At 49.3% G+C, this 11,905-nt stretch overlaps 1 protein-coding gene across 1 annotated transcript in view; it reads left to right on the top strand.

The window, feature by feature from the left end:
• ARRDC1 (arrestin domain containing 1) overlaps nt 1-11,678 on the top strand; it is a 29,489-nt gene extending 17,811 nt beyond the window's left edge. Inside the window, exons 3-8 of the mRNA XM_075322999.1 lie at nt 1,533-1,583; nt 2,341-2,495; nt 2,832-3,014; nt 4,799-4,975; nt 5,856-6,279; nt 11,056-11,678. Of these exons, the coding sequence (XP_075179114.1) occupies nt 1,533-1,583; nt 2,341-2,495; nt 2,832-3,014; nt 4,799-4,975; nt 5,856-6,279; nt 11,056-11,114 (1,049 nt within the window). The 3' untranslated portion in view covers nt 11,115-11,678. The remainder of the gene's footprint in view (nt 1-1,532; nt 1,584-2,340; nt 2,496-2,831; nt 3,015-4,798; nt 4,976-5,855; nt 6,280-11,055) is intronic.
• Nucleotides 11,679-11,905: the final 227 nt, after the last annotated feature.

The following is an 11,905-nucleotide window of genomic DNA, read 5'->3' on the forward strand; positions in this document are numbered from 1 at the left end:
TTGTTCAGAAAAAAAAGTAATGTCGGCTGAGAACCCTCGACCCGCGCGATCAATGATCCGAGAGGCTCCAAATATTTCCTCCTATTGAGAGTTATAATGATAAAAAGGAAACGGCAGACAATGAGGTTTCATCCCAATCAGCGGTGCGATGGCCTGAGTGCAGGACAACTGGAAAAGTGCCCATCCCCCCTTCCTGATCAGCACGGACCTCATCTGCTATCTCTCTGGACTCTCTCGTACACATGCACACTCGGTGTGGATGAGCATGCATGTGTCTTCAATGGGGAGCACACATAATCTCTTAGGAGAAGGGGAGCAGCTGTTACTGTGTCGGGGAAGAAGAATGGGGCATGTTTGATTTCGACATGCCCGATCCTTTGTGGAAATAAGTTGCTGCCAGGGGATATCTGGCAGCAGCTTTAGGCTACTTTCACACTTGCTTTGGACGGCTTCAGTAGCATTGCGTTGTGCGATGGATGCTACGGATCGTACAAAACGGAAAGCTTTTTTTTTTTTCCTTCTTTACAGTTTTACCAGCAGCAGACTATTGTGAACGATCAGCTGATCACACGGCGGCCGGGCGCTCAGCTGAGGGCTCTCGCATGCCGGCGGCCGGGCGCTCAGCTGAGGGCTCTCGCATGCCGGCGGCCGGGCGCTCAGCTGAGGGCTCTCGCATGCCGGCGGCCGGGCGCTCAGCTGAGGGCTCTCGCATGCCGGCGGCCGGGCGCTCAGCTGAGGGCTCTCGCATGCCGGCGGCCGGGCGCTCAGCTGAGGGCTCTCGCATGCCGGCGGCCGGGCGCTCAGCTGAGGGCTCTCGCATGCCGGCGGCCGGGCGCTCAGCTGAGGGCTCTCGCATGCCGGCGGCCGGGCGCTCAGCTGAGGGCTCTCGCATGCCGGCGGCCGGGCGCTCAGCTGAGGGCTCTCGCATGCCGGCGGCCGGGCGCTCAGCTGAACGTTCGGCCACCGAGAAACAAAATAAAGTTTCTGTGATTAGAAGAAAAAAAGCACATGCGCAGTGAAAAGTAAAGGTTTCCCTCGCTCAAAAAAAAGTTACATGCAGCGTTTCCTCCGCCCGACGCAGCGTCAAAATAACGACGCTGCGTCGTCCAGCGGATGCAACGCTGACACTTGCGTTAAAGTGCGTCGTCCATACAGGTCTATGGAGAATAGCGCAGTGCGTTAACGGACTGCGCTATTCTCCATAGTGACGGACTGCGCTGAACGCAAGTGTGAAAGTAACCTTAACCCTAGAACACGCAACCATATAAATCTACAATAGAAAACAAGTAACCTAGCCGGCCTGCGAGGCCCTAGGTATGTGTTCTAGGTTTAAAGGGGACCTTTCCTGAGCAATTACAGGTGTTTTTATTCATTGACAGCAAGCAGAATTGGCATCCTATTGCACCCCAGCTCGGAGGCGGTGGAATATTTCTGCTGCGTACCTTGTGCCGGGCGTTGTCCGTCCCTCATTGTTTTGCAGGAATGCATTGTTCTTATCTCTTTTGACTATGAAAGTGTCTTGTGTCTTTCAGGAACGCTGCAGCCCGGGGAGCAAACCTTCCCTTTCCAGTTTCTGTTGCCAGGTAATGACTGGAGTCGGCTATCGGGTTCCTGCCGCGTTCTGGAGGCCGGCAGTACGGGTTTTAATATTAATGACTTGCACAGAGGCGACATCAAAGCGGCGTCGCTCACAGTCAGGATGACACATCGGGTGGTTGGGGCGATTAACGTGCTCAGAGAATCCGTCAGTAGTTTCCCGGTCACGGGTTATTGCTTTACTGCACCCTGCTGCAAAGAATCGGTGATTTTCTGTTAATGTGAAGCTCTGCTGTGAATAAATGAATAGTGGGGGCACAATTTGCACTCATCTTTGGCCGACCTGAGCCGGGCGGATATAAAAAAAAAATAAAAAAAGGTTATATAAAAGGATATACAAAGGTTGGAGGATTTTGCGTACACAGCAGTTCCCCATTATGGTTTTACTAATGAGGGTGATCTGATATTGGGGCAGGGGAGACATCCTGTGTCTATGGGGCACTTATGGGGCGATTATGGGGCGATTATGGGGCGATTATTGGGGTTGGTGTGCATAGATTGCCATAAATTCATCCCTTCAAGTAGAGGATATGTACATTGTGAGAGACCAGATTCTTTACCCATTTAGAAATGCTGTCTAATAAAAGGAGGGGGGTCCCATTTATGAAAGGGTTGCAATATATTTGCAAGGGGCTACAAAGAATGAATCTGTAGATCCGCACTTCTGTGCATTACATTTGCTATTAGTGACCTGTGATGGTCTGAAACTTCTAGGTTTTGCTAACTTTTTTTGTTTATTTGCAGCGTCCGCACCGACGTCCTTCGAGGGGCCGTTTGGTAAAGTCCTTTACCATGTGAAGGCGGTTATAGAGACACGAAGACTATCCAAAGATTACAAGAGCAGCAAACCGTTCTACATCCTGAGACCCCTGGACCTGAATGAAATCCCAGATATTGAGGTGAGTTCACACTGTAAGTCATGCTATGTCACCTGGACTGGCGGGATATGTGGTGCAATGTGACCCAGACCGGCGGGGTATGCAGTGCAATGTCACCCGGACCGATGGGGTATGCGGTGCAGTGTGACCCAGACCGGCAGGGTATGCGGTGCAATGTGACCCAGACCGACGGGGTATGCGGTGCAGTGTGACCCAGACCAGCAGGTTATACGCTGCAATGTGACTGCATTGTAAACGTCTGGTAAGACATCTGTATATTGGGTGTTTGCAGCAGGACCCCTCTCTATTAGGTAAAATATATTCTTATATTTTAACTTTGACTTCGATTATTTTTAGCAATTAAGCTGTGGATCTGCAACTAAAAAGTTCAGCTACAAGCTGGTGAAATCTGGACAATTATTACTGAGTGTGACCTCTGACCTCCGAGGCTACGTCGTTGGACAACCAATCAAAATCCACACTGACGTGGAGAATAAGTCAGGACGAGACACGGGACCCATTGTGGCCAGTCTTATTCAGGTAAGAGGGGTCCGAATATAACTACTATAATACTGCCCTTATGTACAAGAATATAACTACTATACTACTGCCCCCTATGTACAAGAATATAACTACTATAATACTGCCCCCTATATACAAGAATATAACTACTATAATACTGCCCTCTATGTACAAGAATATAACTACTATAATACTGCCCCCTATATACAAGAATATAACTACTATAATACTGCCCCTATGTACAAGAATATAACTACTATAATACTACCCCTATGTACAAGAATATAACTACTATAATACTGCCCCTATGTACAAGAATATGACTACTATAATACTGCTCCCTATGTACAAGAATATACCTACTATAATACTGCTCCCTATGTACAAGAATATGACTACTATAATACTGCCCCTATGTACAAGAATATGACTACTATAATACTGCCCCCTATGTACAAGAATATGACTACTATAATACTGCCCCTATATACAAGAATATGACTACTATAATACTGCCCCTATATACAAGAATATAACTGCTATAATACTGCCCCCTATGTACAAGAATATAACTACTATAATACTGCCTCCTGTGTACAGGAATATAACTACTATAATACTGCCTCCTATGTACAGGAATATAACTGCTATAATACTGCACCTATGTACAAGAATATAACTACTATAATACTGCCTCCTATGTGCAAGAATATAACTACTATAATACTGCCTCCTATGTGCAAGAATATAACTACTATAATACTGCTCCTATGTACAAGAATATAACTACTATAATACTGCCCTCTATGTACAAGAATATAACTGCTATAATACTTCCCCCTATGTACAAGAATATAACTGCTATAATACTTCCCCCTATGTACAAGAATATAACTACTATAATACTGCCCCCTATGTACAAGAATATAACTACTATAATACTGCCCTCTATGTACAAGAATATAACTGCTATAATACTTCCCCCTATGTACAAGAATATAACTACTATAATACTGCCCCCTATGTACAAGAATATAACTACTATAATACTGCCCTCTATGTACAAGAATATAACTACTATAATACTGCCCTCTATGTACAAGAATATAACTGCTATAATACTTCCCCCTATGTACAAGAATATAACTACTATAATACTGCCCCCTATGTACAAGAATATAACTACTATAATACTGCCCCCTATGTACAAGAATATAACTACTATAATACTGCCCTCTATGTACAAGAATATAACTACTATAATACTGCCCCCTATGTACAAGAATATAACTACTATAATACTGCTCCTATGTACAAGAATATAACTACTATAATACTGCCCCTATATACAAGAATATAACTACTATAATACTGCCCCTATGTGCAAGAATATAACTACTATAATACTGCTCCTATGTACAAGAATATAACTACTATAATACTGCCCTCTATGTACAAGAATATAACTGCTATAATACTTCCCCCTATGTACAAGAATATAACTACTATAATACTGCCCCCTATGTACAAGAATATAACTACTATAATACTGCCCTCTATGTACAAGAATATAACTACTATAATACTGCCCTCTATGTACAAGAATATAACTGCTATAATACTTCCCCCTATGTACAAGAATATAACTACTATAATACTGCCCCCTATGTACAAGAATATAACTACTATAATACTGCCCCCTATGTACAAGAATATAACTACTATAATACTGCCCTCTATGTACAAGAATATAACTACTATAATACTGCCCCCTGACTTACATATTGACTATTTATATTTAGAAAATCGCCTACAGATCAAAACGTTGCGTCTATGACCTGAGGACCATCGCAGAAGTTGAAGGGGCTGCGGTGAAAGCTTGGAAGCATGCAGTCTGGGATGAACAAATTCTGGTGCCCGCCCTTCCTCAGTCCATATTACAAGGCTGTAACCTCATCCAGATAGAATATTATCTTCAGGTAAGAGGCCGGTGCTTGTACGGATGTGGTGAGAATCGCGTGTGACTCACCTGCACCTGGCATGAGCTCACGGAAAATAATTACTAATCGGTCTCTGAAATGTAACTGTGACCCGGAGTCGTTCTTATTCATTAAACTTCAGGAAGAGGAAGAAATGTTAATCATTCTATATAGTATTTCATACTGCCACCTGGTGTTGGAAGGTAGAATTGCGCCTTACCACTAACCTCTGATTCATCTTAGGCTATGTTCAGACAATGCAATTATTCCTGGTGTTGGCCGCGGTCTCTCTGCCGGCGGGGATCGCCGCGGTCTCTCTGCCGGCGGGGATCGCCGCGGTCTCTCTGCCGGCGGGGATCGCCGCGGTCTCTCTGCCGGCGGGGATCGCCGCGGTCTCTCTGCCGGCGGGGATCGCCGCGGGCACGCTCTTGGTCATAAAGGGGTTAAACAAAAGTCATTTGTGAAGGTCGATCGTCTATGTATAACAAATCAACAATTTTTCTAGTGATAGAAGTTGGGGTGGAAAAAAAAAAAGATTGGGCATGCTGAATTTCCACATGCTCAATCCTGTGTTCTCAAGGGAGATTGGCTGATCCAACCAAAGTTGTTACACTGGGCAGACTTTGATTTAAAGGGCACGTCACTGATGTCTCGGGGGGGGTAATTTTTTCACCATAAACGAAAGATTTGGCAAATTTGAGATGGGGGATTCGAGGGTGGGCAGGCATCTTGCCAGGAATCAATCTGCCCAATCCTTGTCCCTGTTTCTCCCTCCCCGGTGAGGTCAGTAGTTTTAGTAATGCCTAATCTTACATGAAAGTTACTTGGCTCCCCCAATTATATGCGCCTTCCCCTGATTTTGTGATTTGTGTTTCCTCAGATCATGGTTAAAAGCCCGGAGGTTACGGTCACATTACCCATCTACATAGGGAACATAGCGGTCAGCCCGTCTCGCCTCGGGCTCAGACACTCCATATCACATGCACCGATGGCCGTGGTTCCCAGTGCGCCCCCTGCTGACGAGGAACAGTGCAGCAGCATCCAGCCTATGGACAATGTCTCTATTCCTACTAAGTGCCACTCGCAGCAGCAGGCGAACGCCCCCTTCTGCTACGCACCCGAGCTGCACTTTCCGGACTCCCAGGAGACGGAGGCAGGGACTCTGGGGTCTCCCTCACACCCGACCCTCTGCCTCTCCACAGGAGCCACCATCCCGTACTACGCAGACGGAGCTGTTGTACCAGTGCCTACAGCCAGCACGCTGATCCTACCCCCAGAATACAGCACATGGGGCTATCCCTACGGTAAGTCCTCACTAGGACCACTGAAGACCAGCTGCAACTATTGGTCTGGAGGACTCGACGCTTGAACAACCCATTGATTTCAGGTGTAATGCTTCCTGTCTCCTGTGGGGGAGCTGTAGGGAAATGCCACACTTCTTGGCAGGTTCCTTCAGCGATCACAGCGATCATTGGTGATCCCACCTGTGATTGGCTAAGTGTAAGTCCCATAGACAATGAATGGAGCAGAGGTTGAGCATGTGCATCTCTGCCCCATTCATCCATGATCATAAGTGGTCCAAGCAGTAAGACCAGCAGCGTTCAATAAGTTATCACCTATCTAGCGTCTAACTTAATATATGGAGTGGGCATGTTAAAAACCAACATGCCTTGTCCTTCATTACTGGTCATTGGCATAAAGCATGAGATGTATGTATAGAGGTTTAACACATGGAGGGCCCTACTGGACAGTTATGGGGCCCACATTGTGTCCGGCACTAAGCCGATTCCCCTTGAGTCTCTGGCACTGTGCTGTGAGCTACCTATACTAGCCACAAGGGGGAGCTCACTGTACATTCACCTTTATACAGCCACCACAAGGGGGAGCTCACTGCACACTGACCTACCTACAGCTGCCACAACTGTGACCTACCTACAGCCACCACAAGGGGCAGCTCACTGCACACCGACCTACCCACAGCTGCCACATGGGGGACCTCACTGCACACTGACCTACCTACAGCTGCCACAAGGGGAGCTCACTGCACACTGACCTACCTACAGCTGCCACATGGGGGACCTCACTGCACACTGACCTACCCACAGCTGCCACATGGGGGACCTCACTGCACACTGACCTACCCACAGCTGCCACATGGGGGACCTCACTGCACACTGACCTACCTACAGCTGCCACAAGGGGGAGCTCACTGCACACTGACCTACCTACAGCTGCCACATGGGGGACCTCACTGCACACTGACCTACCTACAGCTGCCACAAGGGGAGCTCACTGCACACTAACCGACCTACAGCCACCACAAGAGGGAGCTCACTGCACACTAACCGACCTACAGCTGCCACAAGGGGGAGCTCACTGCACACTAACCGACCTACAGCTGCCACAAGGGGGAGCTCACTGCACACTGGCCAACCCACAGCCGCCATAACTGTAACCTACCTACAGCCACCACAAGGGGGAGCTCACTGCACACTGACCTACCTACAGCTGCCACAACTGTAACCTACCTACAGCCACCACAAGGGGGAGCACACTGACCTACCTACAGCTGCCACAAGGGGCAGCTCACTGCACACCGACCTACCCACAGCTGCCACAAGGGGCAGCTCACTGCACACTAACCGACCTACAGCTGCCACAAGGGGCAGCTCACTGCACACCGACCTACCCACAGCTGCCACATGGGGGAGCTCACTGCACACTAACCGACCTACAGCTGCCACAAGGGGGAGCTCACTGCACACTGACCTACCTACAGCTGCCACAAGGGGGACCTCACTGCACACTAACCGACCTACCCACAGCCGCCACAAGACGGAGCTCACTGCACACTGACCTACCTATAGCCACCACAAGGGGGAGCTCACTGCACACTGACCTACCTATAGCCACCACAAGGGGGAGCTCACTGTACCCTGACATACCTATAGCCACCACAAGGGGGAGCTCACTGCACACTGACCTACCTATAGCCACCACAAGGGGGAGCTCACTGCACACTGGCCTACCTATAGCCACCACAAGGGGCAGCTCACTGCACACTAACCTACCTACAGCCACCACAAGGGGCAGCTCACTGCACACTAACCTACCTACAGCCACCACAAGGGGCAGCTCACTGCACACTAACCTACCTACAGCCACCACAAGGGGCAGCTCACTGCACACTAACCTACCTACAGCCACTACAAGGGGCAGCTCACTGCACACTAACCTACCTACAGCCACCACAAGGGGGAGCTCACTGCACACTAACCTACCTACAGCTGCTACAACTGTGACCTACCTATAGCCACCACAAGGGGGAGCTCACTGCACACTGACCTACCTACAGCTACCACAACTGTGACCTACCTATAGCCACCACAAGGGGCAGCTCACTGCACACTAACCTACCTACAGCCACCACAAGGGGGAGCTCACTGCACACTGACCTACCTATAGCTGCCACAAGGGGAGCTCACTGCACACTAACCTACCTATAGCCACCAGAAGCTGGAGCTCACTGCTGCACACTGACATACCTACAGCCACCACAAGGGGGAGCTCACTGCACACTAACCTACCCACAGCCACCACAAGGGGCAGCTCACTGCACACTAACCTACCCACAGCCACCACAAGGGGCAGCTCACTGCACACTAACCTACCCACAGCCACCACAAGGGGCAGCTCACTGCACACTAACCTACCCACAGCTACCACAAGGGGCAGCTCACTGCACACTAACCTACCTACAGCTACCACAAGGGGGAGCTCACTGCACACTAACCTACCTACAGCCACCACAAGGGGCAGCTCACTGCACACTAACCTACCTACAGCCACCACAAGGGGCAGCTCACTGCACACTAACCTACCTACAGCCACCACAAGGGGCAGCTCACTGCACACTAACCTACCTACAGCCACCACAAGGGGGAGCTCACTGCACACTAACCTACCTACAGCCACCACAAGGGGGAGCTCACTGCACACTAACCTACCTACAGCTGCCACAACTGTGACCTACCTACAGCCGCCACAAGGGAGCTCACTGCACACTAACCTACCTATAGCCACCAGAAGCTGGAGCTCACTGCTGCACACTGACATACCTACAACCACCACAAGGGGGAGCTCACTGCACACTAACCTACCCACAGCCACCACAAGGGGGAGCTCACTGCTGCACACTGACCTACCTACAGCTGCCACAAGGAGCAGCTCACTGCACACTAACCTACCTACAGCCACCACAAGGGGGAGCTCAGTGCACACTAACCTACCTACAGCCACCACAAGGGGGAGCTCACTGCACACTGACCTACCTACAGCTGCCACAAGGGGCAGCTCACTGCACACTAACCTACCCACAGCCACCACAAGGGGGAGCTCACTGCACACTGACCTACCTACAGCTGCCACAAGGGGCAGCTCACTGCACACTAACCTACCCACAGCCACCACAAGGGGGAGCTCACTGCTGCACACTGACCTACCTACAGCTGCCACAAGGGGCAGCTCACTGCACACTAACCTACCCACAGCCACCACAAGGGGGAGCTCACTGCTGCACACTAACCTACCCACAGCCACCACAAGGGGGAGCTCACTGCACACTAGCCTACCTACAGCCACCACAAGGAGCAGCTCACTGCATACTAACCTACCTACAGCCACCACAAGGGGGAGCTCACTGCACACTAGCCTACCCACAGCCACCACAAGGGGCAGCTCACTGCACACTAACCTACCTACAGCCACCACAAGGGGGAGCTCACTGCTGCACACTGACCTACCTACAGCTGCCACAAGGGGCAGCTCACTGCACACTAACCTACCCACAGCCACCACAAGGGGGAGCTCACTGCTGCACACTGACCTACCTACAGCTGCCACATGGGGGAGCTCACTGCACACTGACCTACCTACAGCCACCACAAGGGGGAGCTCACTGCTGCACACTAACCTACCCACAGCCACCACAAGGGGAAGCTCACTGCACACTAACCTACCTACAGCCACCATAAGGGGGAGCTCACTGCTGCACACTGACCTACCTACAGCTGCCACAAGGAGCAGCTCACTGCACACTAACCTACCTACAGCCACCACAAGGGGGAGCTCACTGCACACTGACCTACCTACAGCTGCCACAAGGGGAGCTCACTGCACACTGACCTACCTACAGCTGCCACAAGGGGCAGCTCACTGCACACTAACCTACCTACAGCCACCACAAGGGGGAGCTCACTGCTGCACACTGACCTACCTACAGCTGCCACATGGGGGAGCTCACTGCACACTGACCTACCTACAGCTGCCACAAGGGGGAGCTTACTGCACACTAACCGGCCTACAGCTGCCACAAGCGGGCGCTAACTGCACACCGATTTATATGGCTCCTGTTGGGTTTAACCCCTTCGTGAGCCAGCAATTTTATTTATTACCCCCCCCCTCCCCTTCAAACCTTTTGTTAAATAGTAAACCAATTTTTAGTTATTTTCGGACCATTCTATGGTTTTACATCTGTCGATGGTTTTAGCGTTTGATGTTTAGGCAGAGCGTGGTATCCAATTACATCTCTGCTTATGGAGAGAGAAACAGATTGTGCTGAGCTTTCTAACAAGTCTTCTACTTCACCCCAGAGCTGGATTCACAGATACACTGCTCACTGCTGCTGTCATGTCCTCCATGCTGCTGCTGCTTCTCTCTGTGTAGGAATCCCTCTTGGTGTGCTGTGCTGTGTACATGGAGACATCAGAGCAGTCAGTCTCCACCCACCAGCTCAGAATCACTTGCAAAGTTTAGGTAAAGCCTGCAGAGGGGGCAAATTTCTGGAAAAATACAGAAAGCTAGTCCTATAATGGCCAGAAATGGTGTTATTCTTCATGTACACACACAGGTTCACTTATCCAGAAATTGCCTATTGAAAGTAGAGTCCCCCTTTAAGCCACGCCTTTTTTCATATTAGCTATTTTGTATAAACGTAGGATCTTCACTATGGAATTTGCGGCTCTTTTGGGTCAAGTGACACTAACTAAACTTTTTTTTTTTTTTTAACTTTCCCCCCGCAGACGCGCCGCCATCATACGAGCAGAGCTGCAATGAAGCCGCAGTCAGTAACGGCAACTGAGGGATTGCCGGCGACACTCTCAAATAAAGGACACTCCCAATGTTTAGAGGGCTGCTCCGTGGACTACTTTTAGCGGGAGGGAGGGGGGGGGGGATTTTATTCTGTTATTTTACGAGTAAACTTAACCCCTTCCTCCCACCAATCACCTTAAAGTTAATTTTAAGTTGGCGCTGCGGACGGCCTCGGTAGTAAAGGAGACTCTGATTTTCTGGATCTGCTGGGCGTCGGGCAAAAACCTTAACTTATAGATTTTCTAAGCACCTGTGATGCCTTATTTAATGATCTCTGCTCTGGAACCTGTGGACCCCCCCAAAACTGCTGTGAAACTACAAGTCCCAGCATGCTGAGGAGAGCGGCGGGCGGCAGATCACTGCTTTAAACCCTGTATAAATATCGAAGTATATATATATATGTGAGTGTTTAAATTCCTAGTGGATGTGGAGCGAGAGGATATTTTCTTTGTTTCTTTATTGTTCTGTGTGAATGTTGTAGTTTTTTTTTTCTTCCATGTTGATCTATTTTTTATGGTTGCTTTCCATTAAAATCCATCCCTTTTTTATGCCATACGTAGATATACTTCTTGTAAATTGTAGCCGTACATGGATATGCAGTGTATGAAGGTGCCCTGTTGGCGGCTTGCTGGGATATGTAGTGTCGGGTATGGCTGCTGTGTCCACGCACACATTACCCTTCTTTAGGGTTAGGGTTTTTACGATACCCTACCAAATGTCACAGTAGGCACTGCTCATCACTCTCATATAGCGTGTTGAAAACTTGCCAATTTATTACCA

This window comes from Anomaloglossus baeobatrachus, chromosome 9, assembly GCF_048569485.1.
Source record: "Anomaloglossus baeobatrachus isolate aAnoBae1 chromosome 9, aAnoBae1.hap1, whole genome shotgun sequence".
Taxonomy (NCBI): Eukaryota; Metazoa; Chordata; class Amphibia; order Anura; family Aromobatidae; genus Anomaloglossus; species Anomaloglossus baeobatrachus.